Source organism: Oncorhynchus clarkii, chromosome 12 (assembly GCF_045791955.1).
Source record: "Oncorhynchus clarkii lewisi isolate Uvic-CL-2024 chromosome 12, UVic_Ocla_1.0, whole genome shotgun sequence".
Lineage (NCBI taxonomy): Eukaryota > Metazoa > Chordata > Actinopteri > Salmoniformes > Salmonidae > Oncorhynchus > Oncorhynchus clarkii.
In genome coordinates this window covers 51,135,031-51,162,621 of record NC_092158.1, presented here as the reverse complement: position 1 = coordinate 51,162,621, position 27,591 = coordinate 51,135,031, and the positions used below count along the sequence as shown (strand labels likewise).

The 27,591-nt window shown below is 40.6% G+C and overlaps 1 protein-coding gene across 2 annotated transcripts in view; it reads right to left on the bottom strand.

Moving 5' to 3' along the window:
- Positions 1-882: 882 nt before the first annotated feature.
- Positions 883-27,591, bottom strand: part of c12h5orf15 (chromosome 12 C5orf15 homolog) — a 29,408-nt gene continuing 2,699 nt past the window's right edge. Inside the window, exons 2-3 of one of the 2 annotated variants that reach the window (XM_071171053.1) lie at positions 11,881-12,956; positions 883-2,453 (exon numbers count right to left, since the gene is read on the bottom strand). In XM_071171053.1, the coding sequence (XP_071027154.1) occupies positions 2,319-2,453; positions 11,881-12,956 (1,211 nt within the window). In that variant the 3' untranslated portion in view covers positions 883-2,318. The remainder of the gene's footprint in view (positions 2,454-11,880; positions 12,957-27,591) is intronic. The other variant, XM_071171054.1, reaches the window with a different exon arrangement.

Genomic DNA, 27,591 nt, shown 5'->3' with positions numbered 1-27,591 from the left:
CTTTTTAGTACTATAAACTGACAAGCTCTATACGCCCAATATCAGCCAGAATCAACCACCCTGCATAACCTTGACATCCCAATTGTAATCAATATCACTGCATTGGTTTGTCATTTACCCACCATCTTGTGCTTTCATGTATAAATAGAATCTTTGGTTTCAATTAAATTGACAGTGCTTGAGGTTTATGAAATCAACCATGTAAATATACGTATTTTTTATTTAACTTCATAAGTACATTCAACTTGCTTACACGGTTATTAACATACTAGGTTTTAGGATGATGGAATAACAGTTCAAGCTAAAACAGTCTTGTACTCAAGCTGGAAGTGCATTTCTGAACATTCTCTTGAATGGTTGAGCTGCTGTTGTCTGATCGCCACTGACTTGAAGGTCTCTACTGCCATCCAAGGGCGATATGACTAACTGCAGCCTTACCTGTCGTACAGGCCCTTTGGTATGTGCCTCCTTCAAGAACACACCCAGCTCATACCAACCTCTCTCAATAACATCAGACAGCTTCTAACACAGAACCACCATGCAAGTTCAAAATGCTATTGACACTGCTTAGGATTCAGGATTACTCACTGGGGTGCTTGGATGGATCAACAAACAAGGATATGACAGATGTAAGCATGGCTGTCCTCATACAAAACAATAGCAATGGAACGATTGAGTGGATAGGGTAGTCATGTGGTCACCACAGGCTCATTTCCAAGGACATTTCCAAAGCATTCAATACTCACGACAAACAGTTTTTTGATGACTCTTAAAACCTGGTGTGGATGTTATGTTAATTTACAAGAAACAAACTAAAACAGATTTTTCAAAATGTATTTCTTAGAAAACGAAGCATTAGCAAGAGGAAAAACAAAAAGGGGCCCCCAAATACAATTGTGCTTTATTGACAAATACAATTGTGCTTCATCGGCAAACGATTGTACAATCTCTACAGTTGATTGCAAAGGCAGTGTCCATCCACCAAATGCCATATGAAAGCTACACAATATACGTCCTGTTCCATGCATGACAAAACCTCCCCTCCATGCTTCAGCTATTGTTGTGACACTCAGATTACAATGCTTTTCCACGGTCCTGAAAAGACAGCTGTAAAAAGTATTGGGGATTGAGAAAGTGCATGAGAATTGATTGATTCTGGATTCACGTCACAGGATATGGCATTAGAATTGAAGACTCGTTAAGGTAATGACGAGTGAGCGACGGTGGTTGTCATCGTTTCCTCTAGACTGAGGTTGATTCCCAAATGGTACCATATTCCCTATATCTATAGTGCACTACTTTTGACCCAGAGCCCTAGTGCCCTGTTCAAAAGTAGTGCACTACATAATAGGGTACGTCCCCAGATTCGACAATCAGTTCTCTGTCCCCTAAAGTAATGTGTTGAAGTAGTTTCACATGCACTCCGGTCGAGTCCACATTCTCATTGAGAAACGAATTGAGAAATCTCAGTGAGGAATCTTTACCCGACATCTGAGACTTCAAAGTCATAAAACAAATACAAAAAAGGGGGCAGCACTGGGATTAGTGCATAGCACAATCTGGCCAACGTTTTAATAAGAAAATAAGTAAAATGCCGGATTATGGAAAAATACAATTTCAGGCAAGGGAATTACTGCCACCATATCACAATGTGGTGGGCTCTGTCATGTCAAAAGTCCTCACTTGTCTAATGGATTTTAGCGTAAGAAATAACCACAAGTTCTGAACATGAATGTATATTGTGTAGTACGCTACATACGTACAATATTAACTTTTACAACTACAAATGCAGATTGTACTGCAACGCCTTGTGGAATGAGGGCTTTGAGGCGAACCACTACAAATAGCCTTCACTCATTGCAGGGCAGATTAGTGACTAGCAAGTAAAGTACAGCATCATTGGTATTGATTGACAATATTTACATTCCAATTTTCTGAGTGTGTAATCTGCAATCAGCACAAACACTTAAGAGTGTGCAAAACAATAAGTGTAGAAGAATAGTAAGGCTTAAACATGGTGAGAACATATTTCATACAGACCAGTATAGGCCACCCAAATAAATCAAATACTAAATCATAATTCATTTCAAAAACGTAGGACTATGGTTAACAAAACAGAAATTAATATTTCCAGCATACGTGGGCAAACATCGAAAACGTGTATCGATTACAGAGTGGTAGTACCATCAAACTCCCTCCTGCCCAGGTTTTTCCTGAAGCAAGAAAAAAAAAAGTGGGGCAAGCTTGTGGGCAAGCAAGCGTTTCAACAATGCAGCTGGAAAAAGGCTCGTATTAGTTCTTTCAACTTCCTTCTCTGCTCAGAAGATGTAATCTTGAGTCATCTTGAGGGAAGGCATGGCCTCGTTGACATTCTGGTCCAGCCGATGATACTCCACATTGTTGCGAGAACACAGGCCGTCCCTCCAGCGCCGACTCTGGGCTAGCAGGAAGATCTGGAGAGAGGGGAGAGTGGATATTCAAGTTAACCTTTAACCTTTTTTATTGAATTCTGGGCTGTCCATTCATAAAGCGTCTCAGCGTAGTAGTGCTGATCTAGGATCAGGTCCCCACTGTCCATGTACTCCTATTCATCAAGACCTAAAAAGGCAAAGCTGATCCTAAATCCACATTCTTACTCAGATGCTTGATACATACGGACCCAAAAGTAGCTAAAATAAGCGCCATCAGGGTGATATTCAAAGGAACACAAAAAAGGCTATGAATGGAGACTACCCATGCTAACAATGTAGCTATAGTCTCAATAACAAAAGATAACTCCAACTCAATATGCATTTCTGCATAATGTTATTAATTTAAGATGACTAAAGTTCATATTTAAATTGGGCAACTTTGATAGGGGTGGGGCCCACAAAAAAAATATGTCTCACGGGACTGTGTAGCCACATCCATACCCACACAGGCAGTCAGAGCCGACCCCAAGTGAATTTTTGTTTCAATGTAAATATGCTGCAATTATACACAGTTTGTCATGGGTGTAGAGAATATTTTACAATTTACAAATTGTAAAAAAAAAAATTCAGTTTTACTGCTAATTTCTTGAAATTCTACACATTTTGACATAGGGTAGATAGAAAAATGTTTGCAGTTTAATATATCTGAATGACAAAAAAAAAATCGAATGGGGGGGCCCCCTGGTCTGTAATTCAACCATGTTTACAAGTTTAGATAGCAGACTAGACTACCTTAAAAATGTTAGCTGATTAAGTGACTGTCAGCAGCTGACGTAAGATTTTTTTTTAAACAGCACTTTGTGTATTGTACTATTCTCTCTCGCAACAGTAAGTTGAGACCTTGACCGAGTCCCTTCCCCCACAAATTATTATTATTTTTTGTTGTAAATTGATCCACAGGCCTACAAAAAGGGGGGCCCTGATAGATGCCCATCCCTGATTTAGTGATCAAAACAATATTTTGTTTCTGTAATACATCACATTTTCTGTGTTCTGTTTGTAACACTCAAGTTGCGGGTTGATGGTCACTAGATTTGGAATGGACTATTCTCATATGTTGATAGTGATTGACGCCAGACTGGAGGTACAAGGACACACTGATTATTCACTGTTGTATTGATGACATTCTATGAACACTGATTCTGTAGCAGCTGACAAAGACACCCTTTTGTTTGGACTTCCCACAAGCCTCTTGGGCTGGTGTTTGGAGAACATTTGGTGCAGCCTGATTAGGAGGATAAAGGACCTATCTACAAGAGGCCAGTTAGACATTTTCTCTGCACCTGTGCTGGGTGGTGTCTCCCTATTGCAACTTGTAAATAAACCTGATTGACATTATCTGCGGCTGCTCTTCTCTTTTGTTCACCTGGAAATTCCTATTACAGTGTGTGTAAACAAAACATCAGGAACACCTGCTCTTCCCTGACTGATTGACCAGGTGAAAGCTATAGTATGAGCCCTTATTGATGTCACCTGTTAAATCCACGTCAATTCGTGTAGAAGAAGGGGAGGAGACCGGTTAAAGGACTTTTAAGCCTTGAGACATGGATTGTGTATGTGTGCCATCCAGAGAGGGAATGGGAAAGAAAAGATTTAAGTGCCTTTGAACGGGATCTGGTCGTAGGTGCCAGGCGCACCATTTTGAGTGTCAAGAATTGCAACGATGCTGGGTTTTTCATGCGCAACAGTTTCCCATGTGTATCAAGAATGGTCCATCACCCAAAAGACATCCAGCCAACTTGACAACTGTGGGAAGCATTGGAGTCAACATGGGCCAGCATCACTGTGGAACGCTTGACACCTTTTTGTCCATGCCTCAACAAATTGAGGCTGTTCTGAGGGCAAAAGGGGGTGCAACTAGGGCTGTGGCGGTCACGAAATTGTCAGCCGGTGATTGTCAAGCAAATAACTGGTTGGTCTCACGGTAACTGACATGAATGAACATAAACACATTTAGCATCTGCTGGCTTCCACACATAGCCTACAAGCTACTGATGCAGACTTTTGGAACATCTACATTTTAAAAAGTCAACTAAATCCATGTAATATAGCCTACACCTTCACAATAATCCCACTGTTTATTTTAGACAGGTCTGAAGAAGCATGACAAGAAGAAATGTAGTCTATTTCAGGAGAACAGAATAGTATACTCGGAGTTGCCCTTATGTTAGGGCGACCTTATGTTAGGTCCTGATCTGGCGATGCCAAATGGCTGTGGGCTACACAAGTTTATTTAGGAGACAAGATTTGCTTAGAATTTCGTGGCATTATTTTATAGCATGAAAAATACAATTGATTAAAATAGAAATTATATTTTCTCCAAACAATTTGATGCAGCTATTCTGTGTTGAGCGGTTCAGAAAGAAATAGATACTCCTATATGCCTAATTTAGAGTTAATGCAATTGTTCTACAAACTCTATATGTTTTGATTTTTAATACATTGTAAGGCTGCATGAGGTGACTAATGATGATTTGAAAAAAGTCGGTACTTTGTTTTTTGCGCAGGCTGTACACACTGCATCAATCACTCATTCACAATTTGACTAGCACTTTATAATGCCTCGAATTTTACGGCGACTTCCTCTTTGTGGGGCATCCTAAAAAAAATCCATGCCTTTTGCGGTCAGTGGTTATTGTGCCCTTGGCGATCAGGTTTCTCACAGGCTACAAGTGAAGACAGACACGTCGGGGACGCATCTGCGCGCATCCTTATCCAATTCCGAGGTGCATATTGAAGATACTGGAAAAACTGTCCACATTTACTTTGTCAGCCAACAAGATGAGTAGGCCAAACAGCAAAAGCCTAAGTAAATCTACTATCCCCCATAGTAAAAATTTTATTTTTATTTTTTTAAAGACCTATTCTATTCTGTGCGAGAAATAAATATTCCAAACATAGTCTGGGACAGTTGTGGGATGCGATTGATTCCAAATTAATACAACCACTACGTACATTTTTTTTGTTTAATGCTAATGTGGCTGACGCAACAGATCAGAACGTTTAGCTTTAAAATGTTGAAAACTCCATAATCAAAAGTGACAGCAAATGCAATAATGCTTGTATTGCTTCTGTTATAAAGGTTAAATTTACAGTGAAAATGAACTTCCAAGCTTGAAACACATACGCTGCTTATTTATTCATTACCTTTATTTAACTAGGCAAGTCAGTTATTAACAAATTCTTATTTTCAATGACTGCCTAGGAACAGTGGGTTAACTGCCTTGTTCAGTGACAGAATGACAGAGTCAGCTCGGGGATTCAATCTTGCAACCTTTTGGTTACTTGTCCAACGCTCTAACCACCAGGCTACCTGCCACCCCATATGTACAGTGGGGCAATAAAGTATTTAGTCAGCCACCAATTGTGCAAGTTCTCCCACTTAAAAAGATGAGAGAGGCCTGTAATTTTCATCATAGGTACACTTCAACTATGACAGACAAAATGAGAAAACAAATATCCAGAAAATTGCATTTTAGGATTTTTAATGAATTTATTTGCAAATTACGGTGGAAAATAAGTATTTGGTCAATAACAAAAAGTTTCTCAATACTTTGTTATATACCCTTTGTTGGCAATGACAAAGGTCAAACATTTTCTGTAAGTCTTCAAGGTTTTCACACACTGTTGCTGGTATTTTGGCCCATTCCTCCATGCAGATCTCCTCTAGAGCAGTGATGTTTTGGGGCTGTTGCTGGGCAACACGGACTTTCAACTCCCTCCAAAGATTTCTATGGAGTTGAGATCTGGAGACTGGCTAGTCCACTCCAGGACCTTGAAATGCTTCTTACGAAGCCACTCCTTTGTTGCCTGGGCTGTGTGTTTGGGATCATTGTCATGCTGAAAGACCCAGCCACGTTTCATCTTCAATGCCCTTGCTGATGGAAGGAGGTTTTCACTCAAAATCTCACAATACATGGCCCCATTCATTCTTTCCTTTACACGGATCAGTCGTCCTGGTCCCTTTGCAGAAAAACAGCCACAAAGCATGATGTTTCCACCCCCATGCTTCACAGTAGGTATGGTGTTCTTTGGATGCAACTCAGCATTCTTTGTCCTCCAAATACGACGAGTTGAGTTTACCAAAAAGTTATATTTTGGTTTCATCTGACCATATGACATTCTCCCAATCTTCTTCTGGATCATCCAAATGCTCTCTAGCAAACTTCAGACGGGCCTGGACATGTACTGGCTTAAGCAGAGGGACACGTCTGGCACTGCAGGATTTGAGTCCCTGGCGGCGTAGTGTGTTACTGATGGTAGGCTTTGTTACTTTGGTCCCAGCTCTCTGCGGGTCATTCACTAAGTCCCCCCCGTGTGGTTCTGGGATTTTTGCTCACCGTTCTTGTGATAATTTTGACTCCACGTGGTGAGATCTTGCGTGGAGCCCCAGATCGAGGGAGATTATCAGTGGTCTTGTATGTCTTCAATTTCCTAATAATTGCTCCCACAGTTGATTTCTTCAAACCAAGCTGCTTATCTATTGCAGATTCAGTCTTCCCAGCCTGGTGCAGGTCTACAATTTCGTTTCTGGTGTCCTTTGACAGCTCTTTGGTCTTGGCCATAGTGGAGTTTGGAGTGTGACTGTTTGAGGTTTATACTGATAACAAGTTCAAACAGGTGCCATTAATACAGGTAACGAGTGGAGGAAAGAGCAGCCTCTTAAAGAAGAAGTTACAGGTCTGTGAGAGCCAGAAATCTTGCTTGTTTGTAGGTGACCAAATACTTATTTTCCACCATAATTTGCAAATAAATTAATTAAAAATCCTACAATGTGATTAGGATTTTCTCTTTTTTTTCTCATTGTCTGTCATAGTTGAAGTGTACCTATGATGAAAATTACAGGCCTCTCATCTTTTTAAGTGGGAGAACTTGCACAATTGGTGGCTGACAATACTTTTTTGCCCCACTGTATGCCAGTTAGGCTCTATAGCCCTTGTAAAACCGGATAAATGTGCTTCATTTTAAGAAGTTATTTGGCCACTTTAGTTGTGATACAAACCTTATCAAAACATATAGGTATGGGCTAGACAACATGAGGTATGCGACTATGATTCGAAAAAAGGCATTGTTCCTTGCGTTGTGCTGGGCATCATTCACAAGTGATAATATAGAATTCACAAGTGAAAGGCTAATATTGTCACCCATTAGACTTTTCTTGATTTAAACTGGTATTTACACACACACACACACACAAGTTTGGACACACCTAATCATTCTAGGGTTTTTCCTTATTTTTACTATTTTCTACATTGTAGAATAATGCTGAAGACATCAAAACTAAGAAATAACACATGGAATCATGTAGTAACCAAAAGTTAAACAAATCAAAATACATTTTATATTTGAGATTCTTCAAAGTAGCCACCCTTCGACTTGACAGCCTTGCCCACTCTTGGCAGTCTCTCAATCAACTTCATGAGGTTGTCACCTGGAATGTATTTAAATTAATTGGTGTACTTTAAAAGTTAATTTGTGGAATTTCTTCCCTTCTTAATGTGTTTGAGCCAATCAGTTGTGTTGTGACAAGGTACGGGTGGTATACAGCAGATGGTCTTTTCTCAAATAGGGCTAAGTCCATATTATGGCAAGAACAACTCAAACAGGCAAAGAGAACCGACAGTCCATCATTATTTTAAGACATGAAGGTCAGTCAATCCAGAAAAAGTCAAGAACTTTGAGGGTTTCTTCAAGTGCAGTCGCAAAAACCAAGCGCTATGATGAAACTGGCTCTCATGAGAACTGCCACAGGAATGGAAGACCCAGAGTTATCCTCTGCAACAGAAGTAAGTTCATTCGATTTACTCGTGAATCAGGCATTCATGGTTAAATTCCTGCAAAGAAACCACTACTAAAAGGACACCAATAAGAAGAAGACACTTGCTTGGGCAATGAAACACGAACAATGGACATTAGACCTGTGGGAATTTGTCCTTTGGTTTGGAGTCCAAATTTGATATTTTTGGTTCCAACCGCCATGTCTTTGTGAGATGCAGTGTGGGTGAACAGATAATCTCCATGTATGTGTATTTCCCATCGTTTCCCCACACTTAACCAGCATGGCTACCAAAGCATTCTGCAGCAATACACCGTCCCATCTGGTTTGGGCTTAGTGGAACTATTATTTGTTTTTCAACAGGACAATGACCTAACACACATCCAGGCTATGTAAGGGCTATTTTACCAAGAAGGAGAGGGATGGAGTGCTGCATCAGATGACCTGGTCTCCACAATCCCCCGACCTCAACCAAAGTGAGATGGTTTGGGATGAGTCAGACCGCAGAGTGAAGGAAAAGCAGCCAACAAGTGCTCAGCATGTGGGAACTCCTTTAAGACTGTTGGAAAAGCATTCCAGGTGAAGCCGGTTGAGAGTGTTCAAAGCTGTCATCAAGGCAAAGGGTGGCTATTTGAAGAATCTCAAATATATTTTGATTTGTTTAACACTTTTTTATTTACTATATGATTCGTTGAGTGTTACAGTGCCTTGCAAAAGTATTCGGCCCCCTTGAACTTTGCGACCTTTTGCCACATTTCAGGCTTCAAACACAAAGATATAAAACTGTATTTTTTTGTGAAGAATCAACAAAAAGTGGGACACAATCATGAAGTGGAACGACATTTATTGGATATTTCAAACTTTTTTTAAAAATCAAAAACTGAAAAATTGGGCGTGCAAAATTATTCAGCCCCTTTACTTTCAGTGCAGCAAACTCTCCAGAAGATCAGTGAGGATCTCTAAATGACTAATGAGGATAAATACAATCCACCTGTGTTTAATCAAGTCTCCGTATAAATGCACCTGCACTGTGATAGTCTCAGAGGTCCGTTAAAAGCGCAGAGAGCATCATGAAGAACAAGGAACACACCAGGCAGGTTCGAGATACTGTTGTGAAGAAGTTTAAAGCCGGATTTGGATACAAAAAGATTTCCCAAGCTTTAAACATCCCAAGGAGCACTGTGCAAGCGATAATATTGAAATGGAAGGAGTATCAGACCACTGCAAATCTACCAAGACCTGGCCGTCCCTCTAAACTTTCAGCTCATACAAGGAGAAGACTGATCAGAGATGCAGCCAAGAGGCCCATGATCACTCTGGATGAACTGCAGAGATCTACAGCTGAGGTGGGAGACTCTGTCCATAGGATAACAATCAGTCGTATATTGCACAAATCTGGCCTTTATGGAAGAGTGGCAAGAAGAAATCCATTTCTTAAAGATATCCATAAAAAGTGTTGTTTAAAGTTTGCCACAAGCCACCTGGGAGACACACCAAACATGTGGAAGAAGGTGCTCTGGTCAGATGAAACCAAAATTGAACTTTTTGGCAACAATGCAAAACGTTATGTTTGGCGTAAAAGCAACACAGCTGAACACACCATCCCCACTGTCAAACATGGTGGTGGCAGCATCATGGTTTGGGCCTGCTTTTCTTCAGCAGGGACAGTGAAGATGGTTAAAATTGATGGGAAGATGGATGGAGCCAAATACAGGACCATTCTGGAAGAAAACCTGATGGAGTCTGCAAAAGACCTGAGACTGGGACGGAGATTTGTCTTCCAACAAGACAATGATCCAAAACATAAAGCAAAATCTACAATGGAATGGTTCAAAAATAAACATATCCAGGTGTTAGAATGGCCAAGTCAAAGTCCAGACCTGAATCCAATCGAGAATCTGTGGAAAGAACTGAAAACTGCTGTTCACAAATGCTCTCCATCCAACCTCACTGAGCTCGAGCTGTTTTGCAAGGAGGAATGGGAAAAAATGTCAGTCTCTCGATGTGCAAAACTGATAGAGACATAGCCCAAGCGACTTACAGCTGTAATCGCAGCAAAAGGTGGCGCTACAAAGTATTAACTTAAGGGGGCTGAATAATTTTGCACGCCCAATTTTTCAGTTTTTGATTTGTTAAAAAAGTTTGAAATATCCAATAAATGTCGTTCCACTTCATGATTGTGTCCCACTTGTTGTTGATTCTTCACAAAAAAATACAGTTTTATATCTTTATGTTTGAAGCCTGAAATGTGGCAAAAGGTCGCAAAGTTCAAGGGGGCCAAATACTTTCGCAAGGCACTGTATTTCATAGTTTTGATGTCTTCACTCTTATTCTACAATGTAGAAAACAGTAAAGATAAGCGAAAAACCCTTGAATGAGTAGGCGTTCTAAAACTTTTGACCGGTAGTGTATGTGTGAAATTTGTTTTGATTTAGAATGGACAATTATCATGGACCTGTATCGAAACAGGGGCAGCAGGAAGAAATACATGTAATCTATGCACTTAAATAGCAAATGGAGATCACTTTTCCTGTGGTTCATTTTCATGCCAGCCAGGTAGGCTATACTCCTGTTGTAAAGATAAGCAATGTGTTTAACATTAGGAAAGTTGAGAAATAAATATAGTAAGGCTGGGCGATAGAAAGCTGACAGGGTCCTCCTCTTTTTAAAAGGCCATCATTCAGTTTTCAAGTAATTGCATAGCCTATAGAAATGTTGTGCATCATGAGCTCATGGGCTCTCATGAAGTGTTTGATTAGATTTTCAATTACATTTGCATTGATGTCAGAGTGATTTAAAGAGACAATAGAGTGCTGAGTACCAGGCAGTTAGCAAGTCTGGTAGGCTACTAATGACCAGCAGCAGCATCAGAGCTTGGAGAGGCCTAATTGGAATGGCAGGTAGCCTAGTGGTTAGATCATTGGGCCAGTAACCGAAAGGTTGCTAGATCGAATTCCCGAGCTGACAAGGTGAAAATCTTTCATTCTGCCCCTGAACAAGGCAGTTAACCAACTGTTCCTAGGCCGTCATTGTAAATAAGAATTTGTTCTTAACGGACTTGCCTAGTTAAATAAAAAAGGTTAAAAATAAATAAATTAGCATGATTAAAACGGTCACGTGGAATTTGACTGCCTTCGTGATTCGTGACCGCCGGTGTGGTGGTAATACGTTCCTAGCCGCAACTCAATATTAGGAATGTGTTCCTGATGTTTTGTGCACTCAGTGTATAGCCAAGGCTACTAGTTTACGAGCTAGAGAGAAGAGGAAGAGATGGGCGAGTTGCCAGCCGGAGATACATGAATTACAGTGAAATATCCACCAGAGTTTAGGCTACCCTTTTTCAATAAGTGGTTGCACCGATTTTAGATAAAGCACTCAAATTAAAATGTAGGCCTAGTGTCAACAGAACCACCCATTGCTTCACTAAAATGTATTGGTCAATGGCTGATATGCATGCAACCTGTCCATAGACTGTTTCTATTTAATTGTTGTCCATTTTATAGCCTAGGCCAGGTGTTTCCCTACTCCAAGTACCCCACAACAGTACACATTTGTGTGTATATTGAAGGGGTTCGGTACAGCAGAAATCAAACAGTCTCGTATGGATTAATAAAGTACTCCCCCTCTGCTTACCTTCCTCTTGTTGTGGTAGGTGATGTATACAATGGCCACCAGGAAGGCCAGGATGACCAGGTGGAAGAAGAAGTGGGAGTCTTCGTCCTGGGTGGTGTAGATGTTGGTGTCCTTCATACGTACATCTATCTTCCCAGCACTCTTTGTTGGGCTGAGCACCACCTGGTCATCATCGTCGGCGTCCACCATGCCGTCCACCATGCCGTCATCGTTCTCCTCGTTGAGGTCTTGGCCGCCAAAGTTCTGGTTCTGGTCCAGAGGGACCTTAACAGTGGGTCCCATGTTATAGTCTTCACCACCTTCTTCCTCATTTTCTCTGTCGTACATGTCTGTCTCGGGCTGGGACTCCAGGGTGTTGATAGGCACTTGATCGCTCTCTTGCTCATCCTCTGTTGCGTCCATGGGGCTGACGAGCTTGGTGTTAGAGGCAGGGCTTGGTTTCTCCAGGATGGGCTTGGCAGGCTCTGGGGCTTTGACTGTGGTGGTGCTGGTGGCTGGAGCTGCAGTCATGGCAGCATCAGCATCTGAATCAGCAGGTTTGGGAGGTAGTTTTTCAGGAGTCAGTCCTGATTTATCAAATTTGGTTTTGTTCTTGTCTGCAGTTATTGCATACTTGCCAACAGTTGTTTCAGCAATAATGGCAGTGGATTCAGCTATAACCTCCCCTTTGGTGTATGGTGCATCATCACGTGCTATTACACCATCGATAGGTGTGTCTTCTATAGGTGTGGCGGCAGCGTCCTTGATGGGTGTGGCGGCAGCGTCCTTGATGGGTGTGGCGGCAGCGTCCTTGATGGGTGTGGCGGCAGCGTCCTTGATGGGTGTGGCGGCAGCGTCCTTGATGGGTGTGGCGGCAGCGTCCTTGATGGGTGTGGCGGCAGCGTCCTTGATGGGTGTGGCGGCAGCGTCCTTTGCATCTGCTGTTACAGCCTTCATTACTGTTGCAGTATTGTCACTGGTTACTGTGTCTGCTTTGCCGTCTGTTTTACCAGTGCCGATGGCTGTTTCTGCATCCTTGCTGGCTGTTGCCAAAGGCAAGGGTTCTAAATCATCAACTCCTGGATCCAGAAAAACTGCTGAAGTAGGAATTGAAAACAAAACAGTCACCACACTCATTTGAACCTCTGTTCACATTCTACACTTTACAAAACAAGTCATGGGGTTTAATCTTTTTGTAGCTTACAGAACATTTGAAAATAAGCGTGGTGAAATCTTTAGTGGAAAAATGTAGCCAAATTATATAGCGTAGGCCTAATCATCAAATTGTACATGATACACACATCTTATCATTCTACATCTGACCTGTAATGGTTGAATGTGTTTTGTGTTAAATAAAAGAAAATAATAGGTTCACTTTGCCCTCGGGGGTTGGGTGTCCAATCAAAAATGCATATAAAAAAAAGTGTACCAATGGTCCAAACCTCATAATCCGTTAAGTTTTTACCCTTGTAAGATGGCTAAAAGTATGGTGACTAAATCAATGGAGGCCAGAGAAAGTGGAAAAAAAAGGCTGAATTGTGCAAAAATGAAGGTTACTTGCTACCTGACATGCTCACTTTCCCGTTGAACTCATCTTCTCGAATCCTCAGAACATAAAATAGACTCAATCGATATCCCATCATACAGGTAGCATTTTAGTATATGCTTTTCATATTAAATTGAAATCCCTGTCCTTTTTAAAAGATTATTCAAAAACAAGCATCTCTCTAATGTCAACTGCTTTTATTTTCAAAGCCGATTACATTTAATTCAGCTCGTATCATGCGTATTTAGCTTTTTCCGACCCGTGGAAACAACTGACGACAACAAAATGTAAAATCCTCAAAAGTTATGAGAAACCTCCATACCTACAGTACCAGTCAAAAGTTTGGACACACCTACTCATTCAAGGGTGTTTGTTTATTTTTACCATTTTCTACATTGTAGAATAATATTGAAGACAAACTATGAAATAACACATGAAATCCTGTAGTAAAAAAAAATGTTTTTTTAACAAAGTAAAATATATTCTAGATTTGAGATTCTTCAAAAGTAGCCACCCTGTGCTTGCGAAGAGCTGCTGGCAAAACGCACAAAAGTGCTGTTTGAATTAATGCTTACGAGCCTGCTGCTGCCTACCATCGCTCAGACTGCTCTATCAAATCAGACTTATTATAAGATAATAACACACAGAAATGCGAGCCTTAGGTAATTTAATATGGTCGAATCCGGAAACTATCATTTCGAAAACAAAACGTTTATTATTTCAGTGAAATACGGAACCGTTCCGTATTTTATCTAACGGGTGGCATCCCTAAGTCTAAATATTCTTGTTACATTGCACAACCTTCAATGTTATGTCCTAATTACGTAAAATTCTGGCAAATTAGTTTGCAATGAGCCAGGCTGCCCAAACTGTTGCATATACCCTGACTCTGCGTGCAATGAACGCAAGAGAAATGACACAATTTCACCTGGTTAATAATGCATGCTAACCTGGATTTCTTTAAGCTAAATATGCAGGTTTAAAATATATACACTTGTGTATTGATTTTAAGAAAGGCATTGGTGTTTATGGTTAGGTACAGTCGTCCAACGATTGTGCTTTTTTCGCAAATGCGCTTTTGTTAAATCGTCGCCCAGCGTTGCATCGATTATATGTAACGCAGGACACGCTAGATAAACTAGTAATATCAACCATGAGTAGTTATAACTAGTGATTATGATTGATTGTTTTTTTATAAGATACGTTTAATGCTAGCTAGCAACTTACCTTGGCATCTACTGCATTCGCATAACAGGCAGTCCTTGTGGAGTGCAATGAGAGGCAGGTGGTTAGAGCGTTGGACGAGTTAACTGTAAGGTTGCAAGATTGGATACCCCGAGCTGACAAGGTGAAAATCTGTCGTTCTGCCCCTGAACAAGGCAGTTAATCCACCGCTCCTAGGCAGTCATTGAAAATAAGAATGTGTTCTTAACTGACTTGCCTAGTTAAATAAAGATGTTTTTTTTTTAAATATAATTTTAAAAAATGTAAAAAAAAAAAAAAAATGGGCAAAATCAGCACCCTAAAATACCGATTTCCGATTGTTATGAAAACTTGAAATCGGCCCTAATTAATCGGCCATTCCGATTAATCGGTCGACCTCTAATGCAGACTGCTTGACACAAATGGTAGCAGAAGATGAATGTTGAACTTTTGTTGCACCCATATCCAGATGCTGCATACCATTTTTTGCGCAATGACGCCGTCAGCGCGATCGAGACGTTAGCCTGCACTGGGAGTCTGGGCTGCATCATTATCGTGGGGGAAAGAGCCAATAACGTGTTGTGATACCAACACCTGACTCACATCTGCGTGACACCGTCGTCTTAAAAAAAATAGCATTGAGCTATATTGTTAATCTGCAGGCTATTATAATACAGTAAACCTCTCAACTGCGGGAGGGTCTACTCACACAATTGACAGTGGTGTAAAGTACTTAAGTAAAAATACTTTAGTTGTATCTGTACTTCACAATTTATATTTTTGACTACTTTTACTTGACTACATTCCTAAAGTAAATTATGTACTTTTTACTCCATACATTTTCCATGACACCCAAAAGTACTAGTTACAATTTGAATGCTTAGCAGTACAGGACAAAAAGTCCAATTCACACACTTATCAAGAGAACGTCCCTGGTCATCCCTACGGCCTCTGATCTGGTGGACTCACTAAACATAAATGCTTCCGTCGTAAATTATGTCTGAGTGTTGGAGTTAGCACCAGCTGTCAAAAAAAGTAATAAAAAAAGAAATTAGGCCATCTGGTTGCTAAATATAAGGAATTTGATGTATAGCATTTACTTTTTACTTTTACTCAAGTATGACATTTGAGTACTTTTTCCACCACTGTACTTAAGTACATTTAAAATCTGATCCTTTTAGACTTACTCAAGTAGTATTTTACTGGGTTACATTCACTTTTACTTCAGTCATTTTATATTAAGGTATCTTTACATTTACTCAATGTAACTCAATGTATGACAATTGCGTGAGGCAGCTAGATCTACAAGTACACCCCCTGGACAGGATGCTAGTCTATTCCCTTAATACTGAGTGAGAAGCAGAGAAGCCTCAGATCCCATTTTTTACAGTCTGGTATAAGCCGGGGGATCGATCTCACAACCTTCCAATCTCAGGGCAGACTAACCACAAGGCCACTTGAGCAAGCTAACGTAAAGCGTTACATATTGTACGTTTCGCATATATGAAATGGATAGAAATCCACAAATGAATACAAACCATATGAAACGTAACATATAATACTAAATAGAGTGTCCCGCATTTACGTACAGAATAATACGAAATGCTCTGAGAACAGGTTGGTGATAGGCTTAGGCCAGTGAACAATCACACCTGATTCGGCTTGTCAACTAACCGACAAGCCCTCAATGAGTTGAATGAGGGGTGTTTGTTAAGGGCTACAACAAAACGGTGTACTGTTGGGGGTACTCGACGACCAGGGTTGGGAAACACTGGCCTAGGCGATATGAATTGGAAATTGGCAACCATTAAATACAAACATACATGCAACCTGTCAATAGCCTATCAGACATTGATCAATACATTTTAGTGAAGCAATGGGTGGTTCTGTTGACACTAGGCCTACATTTTAATTTGAGTGCTTTATCTAAAATTGGTGCAACCACTTATTGAAAAAGGGTAGCCTAAACTCTGGCAGACATTTCACTGTAATTCATGCATCTCCGCTGGCAAGTCGCCCATCTCTTCCCCTTCTCTCTAGCTTGTAAACTAGACGTCCTCCCAAAAGGCTGTCTCGTCATTGTCGGTGATCAGGCCTACCACTGTTGTGTCATCAGCAAACTTAATGATGGTGTTGGAGTCGTGGAGTGCAATGGAGGGCACAATCTTCCAGTCCAGAAAATAGTTTTTCCATCTATGCCAGAAGCCTGGGCCTCTTGATGAAGACTGTAGAACTGTCATCAACACATGCTTCTCTCTAGTAGCATTTGTGTGCCCAGGCCACATACGCGTACTGAAAGGATCCCACCATGGTGAACGATGCAGAGAGGGACGTTTACATTTTAGTCATTTAGCAGACACTCTTATCCAGTGCGACTTACAGGAGGCTCAAGGGTTATTATTTTTACTATGTTCTACATTGTAGAATAATAGTGAAGACATTAACTATGAAATGACACATATGGAATCATGTAGTAACCCCAAAAAAAGTGTTAATCAAAAAATGTTATATATTTGAGATTCTTCAAAGTAGCCACCCGTTGCCTTGATGACAGCTTTGCATTCTCTCAACCAACTTCACCTGGAATGCTTTTCCAACAGTCTTGAAGGAATTCCCACATATGCTGAGCACCTGCTGGCTGCTTTTCCTTCACTCTGCAATCCAACTCATCCCAAACCATCTCACTTGGGCTGAGGTCGGGTGATTGTGGAGGCAATGCCATCTGATGCAGCACTCCATCACTCTGCTCATTGGTCAAATAGTCCTTAAACAGCCTGGAAGTGTATTGGGTCATTGTCCTGTTGAAAAACAAATTATCGTCCCACTAAGCGCAAACCAGATGGGATGGCATATCGCTGCAGAATGCTGTAGTAGCCATGCTGGTTAAGTGTGCCTTGAATTCTAAATACTCAGTCTCAAAGTCACGGTGGTTGGAACCGAAAATCTCAAATTTGGACTCATTATACCAAAAGGACAGATTTCCACCGGTCTAATGTCCACCGGTCTAATGTTGCTCGTGTTTCTTGGCTCAAGTAAGTCTCTTCTTCTTATTGGGGTCTTTTAGTAGTGATTTCTTTGCAGCAATTCGACCATGAAGGCTTGATTCCTCTGAACAGTTGATGTTGAGATGTGTCTTACTTGAACCATGTGACATTTATTCGGGCTACAATTTCTGAGGCTGGTAAATCTAATGAACTTATCTTCTGCAGCAGAGGTAACTCTGGGTCTTCCTTCCCTGTGGCGGTCCTTATGAGAGACAGTTTCATCAAAGTGCTTCATGTTTTTTGTGACTGCACTTGAAGAAACTTTCAAAGTTCCTGAAATGTACCGCATTGACTGACCTTCATGTCTTAAAGTAATGACGGAGTCATTTCTCTTTGCTTATTTAAGCCATATGGACTTGGTCTTTTAACAAATAGGGCTATCTTTTGTATACCACCCCTACCTTGTCACAACAACTGATTGGCTCAAACTCATCAAAAAGGAAAGAAATTCCACAAATTAATGAACAAGGCACAACTGTTAATTGAAATGCATTCCAGGTTACTTCCTAATGAAGCGGATTGAGAGAATGCCAAGAGTGTGCAAAGCTGTCATGAAGGCAAATGGTGTCTACTTTTTAGAATCGCAAAAAACATTTTGATTTGATTAAGACTTTTTTGGTTACTACACGATTTCATGTGTTACTTTATAGTTTTGATGTCGTCACTATTATTCTACAATGTATAAATTAGTAAAAATAAAGAAACCCTGGAATGAGTAGGTGTCCAAACGTTTGACTGGTACTGTGTGTGTGTGTGTGTATATATACATACACACACACACACAGTACTTACTAATGGTCGAATTGTGTGTGTATCTATCCATCTATCTATCTATCTATCTATATATATATATATACACACAGTGCCTTGCGAAAGTATTCGGCCCCCTTGAACTTTGCGACCTTTTGCCACATTTCAGGCTTCAAACATAAAGATATAAAACTGTATTTTTTTGTGAAGAATCAACAACAAGTGGGACACAATCATGAAGTGGAACGACATTTATTGGATATTTCAAACTTTTTTAACAAATCAAAAACTGAAAAATTGGGCGTGCAAAATTATTCAGCCCCCTTAAGTTAATACTTTGTAGCGCCACCTTTTGCTGCGATTACAGCTGTAAGTCGCTTGGGGTATGTCTCTATCAGTTTTGCACATCGAGAGACTGAAATTTTTTCCCATTCCTCCTTGCAAAACAGCTCGAGCTCAGTGAGGTTGGATGGAGAGCATTTGTGAACAGCAGTTTTCAGTTCTTTCCACAGATTCTCGATTGGATTCAGGTCTGGACTTTGACTTGGCCATTCTAACACCTGGATATGTTTATTTTTGAACCATTCCATTGTAGATTTTGCTTTATGTTTTGGATCATTGTCTTGTTGGAAGACAAATCTCCGTCCCAGTCTCAGGTCTTTTGCAGACTCCATCAGGTTTTCTTCCAGAATGGTCCTGTATTTGGCTCCATCCATCTTCCCATCAATTTTAACCATCTTCACTGTCCCTGCTGAAGAAAAGCAGGCCCAAACCATGATGCTGCCACCACCATGTTTGACAGTGGGGATGGTGTGTTCAGCTGTGTTGCTTTTATGCCAAACATAACGTTTTGCATTGTTGCCAAAAAGTTCAATTTTGGTTTCATCTGACCAGAGCACCTTCTTCCACATGTTTGGTGTGTCTCCCAGGTGGCTTGTGGCAAACTTTAAACTACACTTTTTATGGATATCTTTAAGAAATGGCTTTCTTCTTGCCACTCTTCCATAAAGGCCAGATTTGTGCAATATACGACTGATTGTTGTCCTATGGACAGAGTCTCCCACCTCATCTGTAGATCTCTGCAGTTCATCCAGAGTGATCATGGGCCTCTTGGCTGCATTACTGATCAGTCTTCTCCTTGTATGAGCTGAAAGTTTAGAGGGACGGCCAGGTCTTGGTAGATTTGCAGTGGTCTGATACTCCTTCCATTTCAATATTATCGCTTGCACAGTGCTCCTTGGGATGTTTAAAGCTTGGGAAATCTTTTTGTATCCAAATCCGGCTTTAAACTTATTCACAACAGTATCTCGGACCTGCCTGGTGTGTTCCTTGTTCTTCATGATGCTCTCTGCGCTTTTAACGGACCTCTGAGACTATCACAGTGCAGGTGCATTTATACGGAGACATGATTACACACAGGTCGATTGTATTTATCCTCATTAGTCATTTAGGTCAACATTGGATCATTCAGAGATCCTCACTGAACTTCTGGAGAGAGTTTGCTGCACTGAAAGTAAAGGGGCTGAATAATTTTGCACGCCCAATTTTTCAGTTTTGATTTGTTAAAAAAGTTTGAAATATCCAATAAATGTCGTTCCACTTCATGATTGTGTCCCACTTGTTGTTGATTCTTCACAAAAAATACAGTTTTATATCTTTATGTTTGAAGCCTGAAATGTGGCAAAAGGTCGCAAAGTTCAAGGGGGCCGAATACTTTCGCAAGGCACTGTATATATATATCTCCGCTCTCGGTGTTTCACCATTTTGCTTCAATTCGCAAGAGGCTAAATGCATCTCACAGGAGAAAGCATCCGAGCGAGTGAAACAGCGCCCCTCTGTCTCTCTACATGTAGGCCATTATCTGATGCCGTCTGTTCCAAACGAGTATGACGTTGTTGCCGCCCGTAGAACTGAAGGCAAGGCAAGCCACGGAGCATCTGGCCTCCCTTAACAAAAAAATGATTTTAAAAAATGTGCGAATCAGTGTTGAGTTAAACTGAGCAAGCTCAACTGTGAATGGTCCTGGCGCACCAAAAAAATAAAAATAATAAAGTGTCAAGGGAAGCCCGCTTGGATTTGGCATCACTCCCAACTAATCCTATTGAGAGCATACATCAGTAACAGAAAAACTTGAATTGTTGCATCTCATTGTGTTGCTGTCCTCCAGTGGTTAGCTTGCCAGCTAGCTAAAGTTAGCCCTTTCCTAAATTAGCCATTTGTAACCGATGTGAAATGGCTAGCTAGTTAGCGGTGGTGCGCGCTAATAGCGTTTCAATCGGGTGACGTCCCTCACTCTGAGACCTGAAGCAGTTGTTCCCCTTGCTCTGCAAGGGCCGTGGCTTTTATGGCGCGATGGGTAATGATGCTTCGTGGGTGACTGTTGTTGGTGTGTGCGCAGAGGGTGTCTGGTTCAAGCCCGGGTCGGGCGAGGGGACGGAAGCTATACTGTTACACATGGATGGAGATAGGGATATGGACTTGTGGTTTTACTTAATTCTCTGTACTGGCCAGCGATTCTGATCCAATCATTAATTCATACATTGTTGCGCCCCTGGCCTGAGAGGATGGAAGTTCAATATGTAGCTAGATGTAGAAGGCTAATGTTAAGTAGCTAAAGTTGCCCATGAACGGAAGTTAGGCTAGTGAGCAAGCATTTTAGCCAGGTAGCCTTGGACAACAAAAAAATGTAAGTGTGCACTGTATGACAGAGTGATCAACCTGAAAGAGAGGATGGCATTGGCGTTTCTCTATAAGTAGGGTGAGTCAACATGTTTTTCTACTTGCACGCACACAGAAATCAGAATCATGGACAGCCACATCATATTTAGCTTACATTAATTGGACTAAATGGTTTTTGATATTTCAGCTGTCACTAGATTAGACAAAGCAGAGGTGATTTAATGTTGAAATGGTGCTGGAAGAGTGGAGGCAGCTCCTGTTTTCTTTGCAACTTGCGGTAACCCTCTGTGGTTGTAAATCAATAGTTGTTTAGTGGTCCGAAAAAATAGGAAACATTAACTTACATGACCATTTATTCTGATCTTATGGTCTCAGCCTTTAGACCTACAGTTGAAGTCGGAAGTTTACATACACTTAGGATGGAGTGATTAAAACTCATTTTTCAACCACTCCACAAATTTCTTATTAACAAACTATACTTTTTGTAAGTCGTTTAGGACTTCTACTTTGTGCATGACAGAATACATTTATCCAACAATTGTTTACAGAAATTATTTAAATGTATCACAATTCCAGTGGGTCAGAAGTTTACATACACTAAGTTGACTGTGCCTTTAAACAGCTTGGAAATTTCCAGAAAATGATGTCATGGCGTTAGAAGCTTGTGATCTCCAATTGACTCAAATTATGTAAATTAGGCCGTGTACCTGTGGATGTATTTCAAAGCCTACCTTCAAACTCAGTGCCTCTTTGCTTGACATCATGGGAAAATCAAATGAACTCAGCCAAGACCTCAGAAAAAAAATTATAGACCACAAGTCTGGTTCATCCTTAGGAGCAATTTTCAAATGCCTGAAGGTACCACGTTCATCTGTACAAACAATAGAACATGATTATAAACACCATGAGACCACGCAGCCATCATACCGCTCAGGAAGGAGACGGGTTCTGGCTCCTAGAGATGAACGTACTTAGGTGCGAGAAGTGCAAATCAATCCCAGAACAACAGCAAAGGACCTTGTGAAGATGCTGGAGGAAACAGGTACAAAAGTATCTATATCCACAGTAAAACGAGTCCTATATCGACATAACCTGAAAGGACGCTCAGCAAGGAAGAAGCCACTGCCCTAAAACTGCCATAAAAAGGCCAGACTACGGTTTGCAACTGCACATGGGGACAAAGTTCGTACTTTCTGGAGAAATGTCCTCTGGTCTGATGAAACAAAAATAGAACTGCTTGGCCAAAATTACCATTGTTATGGAGGAAAAAGGGGGAAGCTTGCAAGCCCAAGAACACCATCCCAACCGTGAAGCACGGGGGTGGCAGCATCATGTTGTGGGGGTGCTTGCTGCAGGAGGATCTGGTGCACTACACAAAATAGATGGCATCATGAGGACAGAAAATGTGGATATATTGAAGCAACATCTCAATCGGTCAGGAAGTTAAAGCTTTGTCACAAATGGGTCTTCCAAATGGACAATGACCCCAAGCATACTTCCAAAATTGTGGCAAAATGGCTTAAGGACAACAAAGTCAAGGTATTGGAGTGACCATCACAAAACCCTGACCTCAATCCCATAGATAATTTGTGGGCAGAACTGAAAAAGCATGTGCGAGCAAGGAGGCCTACAAACCTGACTCAGTTACACCAGCTCTGTCAGGAGGAATGGGCCAAAATTCACCCAACTTATTGTGGGACGCTTGTGGAAGGCTACCCAAAACGTTTGACGCAGGTTAAACAATTTAAAGGCAATGCTACCAAATTCTAATTGAGTGTATATAAACTTCTGACCCACTGGGAATGATGAAATAAATAACAGCTGAAATAAGTCATTCTCTCTATTATTCTGACATTTCACATTCTTAAAATAAAGTGGTGATCCTAACTGACCTAAGACAGGGAATTTTTACTAGGATTAAATGTCAGGAATTGTGAAAAACTATTTGGCTAAGGTGTATGTAAACTTCCGACTTCAACTGTATATATCACGTCGCAAGGCATATGAACGAACATCTTGGCTTCCCCAGTGATTTTACCCTGCTACTGATAATAATGTGAACAGTTGCCACATACAGTGGCAATGTGAACCCTTTGGAAATACCTGGATTTCTGCATAAATTGGTCATAACATTTTATCTGATCTTCATCTAGATCACAACAAACAGTCTGCTTAAACTAATACAAACAATGATAAGTTTTCATGTCTTCATTGAACACACATTCACAGTGCAAGGTGGGAAATGTATGTGAACCCTTGGATTTAATAACTGGTTGACTCTCCTTTGGCAGAAATAACCTCAACCAAATGCTTTCTGTAGTTGTAGATCAGACCTGCACAACGGTCAGGAGGAATTTTTGACCATTCCTCTTTACAAAACTGTTCCAGTTGAGCAATATTCTTGGGATGTCTGGTGTGAACTGCTCTTGAGGTCATGCCACAGCATTGCAAATCGGGTTGAGGTGGGCTCTGACTGCACCACTCCAGAAGGCGTATTTTCTTCTGTTGTTGATTTACTTCTGCGTTTTGGGTTGTTGTCCTGTTGAATCAACCAACTTCTGTTGAGCTTCAATTGGTGTTGAGCTTCAATCTTTCAAATTGAGACCATAAAATGGGAAATTAAGATAAACAGAGGTCAAATTCTGATTGACAAAAACATTTTGAAGTAAGATAAAGCGAATAGGATTTAGTAATCAGCGCTGACATCCTGTCAAATCAGTCTATAGGAGTTCTCTGAGAAGAGGTTTCTGTCATTAGAACTGGCAGGGACAAAGGTGAGTGGTATATTAGGTGGATGTACAGGATATGTAAGGTATGAATTTCCCATGTTGCTATGGGCTTGGTTTTAGATGAGCTTAGAGGTCGACCGATTAAATCGGAATGGCCGATTAATTAGGGACGATTTCAAGTTTTCATAACAATCGGAAATCTGTATTTTTGGACACCGATTTGGCCGATTTTTACACCTTGATTTAACTAGGCAAGTCAGTTAAGAACACATTCTTATTTTCAATGACGGCCTAGGAACGGTGGATTAACTGCCTCGTTCAGGGGCAGAACGACTGATTTTTACCTTGTCAGCTCGGGGGATTCAATCTTGCAACCTTACAGTTAACTAGTCCAACGCTCTAACCACCTGATTACATTGCACTCCATGAGGAGCCTGCCGGTTACGCGAATGCAGTAAGCCAAGGTAAGTTGCTAGCTAGCATTAAACTTATCTTATAAAAAACAATCAATCATAATCACTAGTTAACTACACATATTACTAGTTTATCTAACGTGTCCTGCATTGCATATAATCGATGCGGTGCGTATTGTTGCTCCAATGTGTACCTAACCATAAACATCAATGCCTTTCTTAAAATCAATAAACAGAAGTAAATATTTTTAAACTTGCATATTTAGCTAAAAGAAATCCAGGTTAGCAGGCAATATTAACCAGGTGAAGTTGTGTCACTTCTCTTGCGTTCATTGCACGCAGAGTCAGTGTATGTGCAACAGTTTGGGCAGCCTGGCTCATTGCAAACTAATTAGCCAGAATTTTACGTAATTATAACATTGAAGGTATGTAATGTAACAGGAATATTTAGACTTATGGATGCCACTCATTAGATAAAATACGGAACGGTTCCGTATTTCACTAAAAGAATAAACGCCTTGTTTTTGAGAGGATAGTTTCCGGATTCGACCATATTAAATTACCTAAGGCTCGTATTTCTGTGTGTTATTATGTTATAACTAATTCTATGATTTGATAGAGCAGTCTGACTGAGCGGTGGTAGGCACCAGCAGGCTCGTAAGCATTCTTTCAAACAGCACTTTCGTGCGTTTTGCCAGCAGCTCTTCATTGTGCTTTAAGCATTGCTCTGTTTATGACTTCAAGCCTATCAACTCCCGAGATTAGGCTGGTGTAACCAATGTGAAATGCCTAGCTAGTTAGTGGAGTGCGCGCTAATAGCGTTTCAAACGTGGGAATATTGAAGACTCATGTTAAAAGGAACCACCAGCTTTCATATGTTCTCATGTTCTGAGCAAGGAACTTAAACGTTAGCTTTCTTACATATCACATATTGCACTTTTACTTTCTTCTCCAACACTTTGATTTTGCATTATTTAAACCAAATTGGACATGTTTCATTATTTATTTGAGGCTAAATTGATTTTATTTATGTATTAATTTAAAATAAGTGTTCATTAAGTATTGTTGTAATTGTCATTATTAAAAATCAAATTTTTTGGTCTTCCAATAATCGGTATCGGCATTGAAAAATCATAATCAGTCGACCTCTAATACAGCCTAACATTCTCCTGCAAAATGTCTTGATAAACTTGGGAATTCATTTTTCCGTCGATGATAGCAAGCTGTCCAGACCCTGAGGCAGCAAAGCAGCCCCAAACCATGATGCTCCCTCCAGCATACTTTACAGTTGGAATTAGGTTATGTTGGTGTGCTGTGCCTTTTTTTCTCCACACATAGTGCTGTGTTTCTTCTGTCTACAGAATATTTTGCCAGTAACGCACTTTTGCAAACTTCAGACGTGCAGCACTGGGTTTTTTTTAACAGCAGTGGCTTCTTCTGTGGTGTTCTCCCATTAACGCCATTCTTGTTTTGTGTTTTTAGGTATTGTAGACTCGTCAACAGAGATGTTAGCATGTTCCAGAGATTTCTATAAGTCTTTAGCTGACACTCTAGGATTCATCTTAACCTCATTAAGCATTTGCTCTTGCAGTCATCTTTGCAGGAAGGCCACTCCTAGGGAGAGTAGCAACAGTGCTGAACTTTCTCCATGTATAGACAATTTGTACTACCGTGGACTAATGAACATCAAGGCTTTTAGAGATACTTTTGTAACCCTTTCCAGCTAGATGCAAGTCAATAATTCTTAATCTTATGTCTTCTGAGATCTCTTTTGTTCGAAGCATGGTTCACATCAGGCAATGCCTCTTGTGAAAAGGAAACTCAAATTTTGTGAGGGTTTTTTTATAGGCCAAGGCAGCTCTAACCAACATCTCCAATCTCGTCTCATTGATTGGACTCCAGGTTAACTGACTCCTGACTTCAATTAGCTTTTGGACACACAATTTAAACGCTCATAGTGTAGGTTGGGAAAAGTATGTTTTCAATATAGACAAGAAAAATACGATAATTTGTGTGTTATTAGTTTAAGCACACTATATTTGTCTATTGTTGTGACTTAGATTAAGATCAGATCAAATTTGATGACCAATTTATGCAGAAATCCAGGTAAATCCAAAGTGTTCACATACTTTTCCTTGCCACTGTATGCTCCCAGCAGGCCCAGTTATTCAGGAAAGCTTGCTCTGCCTTTCCGTTCTGACCAGCTATTCTTTGTGTGGCATAAACACAACCAGTCAAAGTAGTAATCTGGTTAGGCTAGTTCAAAAGTCTCCTGTCGGCAACTTGCGCACATTCATCCAAAATATACGGAACAAAAACATAAAATATCTAAAGTGTTTGTCCAATGTTTCATGAGCTGAAATACAAGGTCCCGAAAATTTGCCATATGCACAAAAAGCTCATTTCTCTCGAATCCTGAGCACAAATTTGTTTATATCCCTGTTAGTGAGCACTTCTCCTTTGCCAAGATAATCCATCCACCTGACAGGTGTGGCATATCAAGAAGCTGATTAAACAGCATGATCATTACACAGGTGCACAAAGGCTACTAAAATATGGAGTTGTCACAACACAATACCAAGTTGAGAGAACGTGCAATTGATATGCTGACTGCTGGAATATCCAACAGAGCTGTTGCTAGAGTTCAATTCTCTACCACAAGCTGTTTCCAACATCTTAAGAGAATTTGGCAGAGCATCCAACTGACCTCACAACCGTAGACTATGTATAACCACACCAGCGCAGGACCTCCACATCCGGCTTCATCACCTGCAGGATTGTCTGAGACCAGCCACCCAAACAGCTGATGAAACTGAGGAGTATTTCTATCTTTAATAAACATTTATGGGGAAAAACTCATTCTGATTTGTTGGGGCTGGCTGCCTAGTGGGTGGTCCTATTCCCTCCCATGGCTACGCCACTGCCCAGTCATGTGAAATAAATAAGGCCCTAATCTATGCATTTCAATTGACTGATTTCCTTATAGGAACTGTAACTCTGTAAAATCATTGAAATTGTTAAATGTTGCGTTTTATATTTTTGTTTAGTGTATAATTCCAGCAGCCAAAATGTGCAGATTGTAGTGTTGAAAATGCAAACCATGTTGAAGCGCCCAAAGTCTGTTTTGCCTATTGGTTATGGTGCATTTGGAAAATTCGTTGCATACATTTTATATATTACATCAAAATTTTGAAAATCAGATTTGCACCAAGCTGGTCATTGTCTGCAGCTGGCTCTGATTGTATTGTAGGTCTAATGAAAGAGGCAGGGAGAGTTAGCTCATCCGTAGTGGTCTGCGAACCCTCAACCTTCTGGCCCGGAGCTCTGTGTGGCATCGACTGTGCCACAAAAGCATTCTGAAGTGGTAA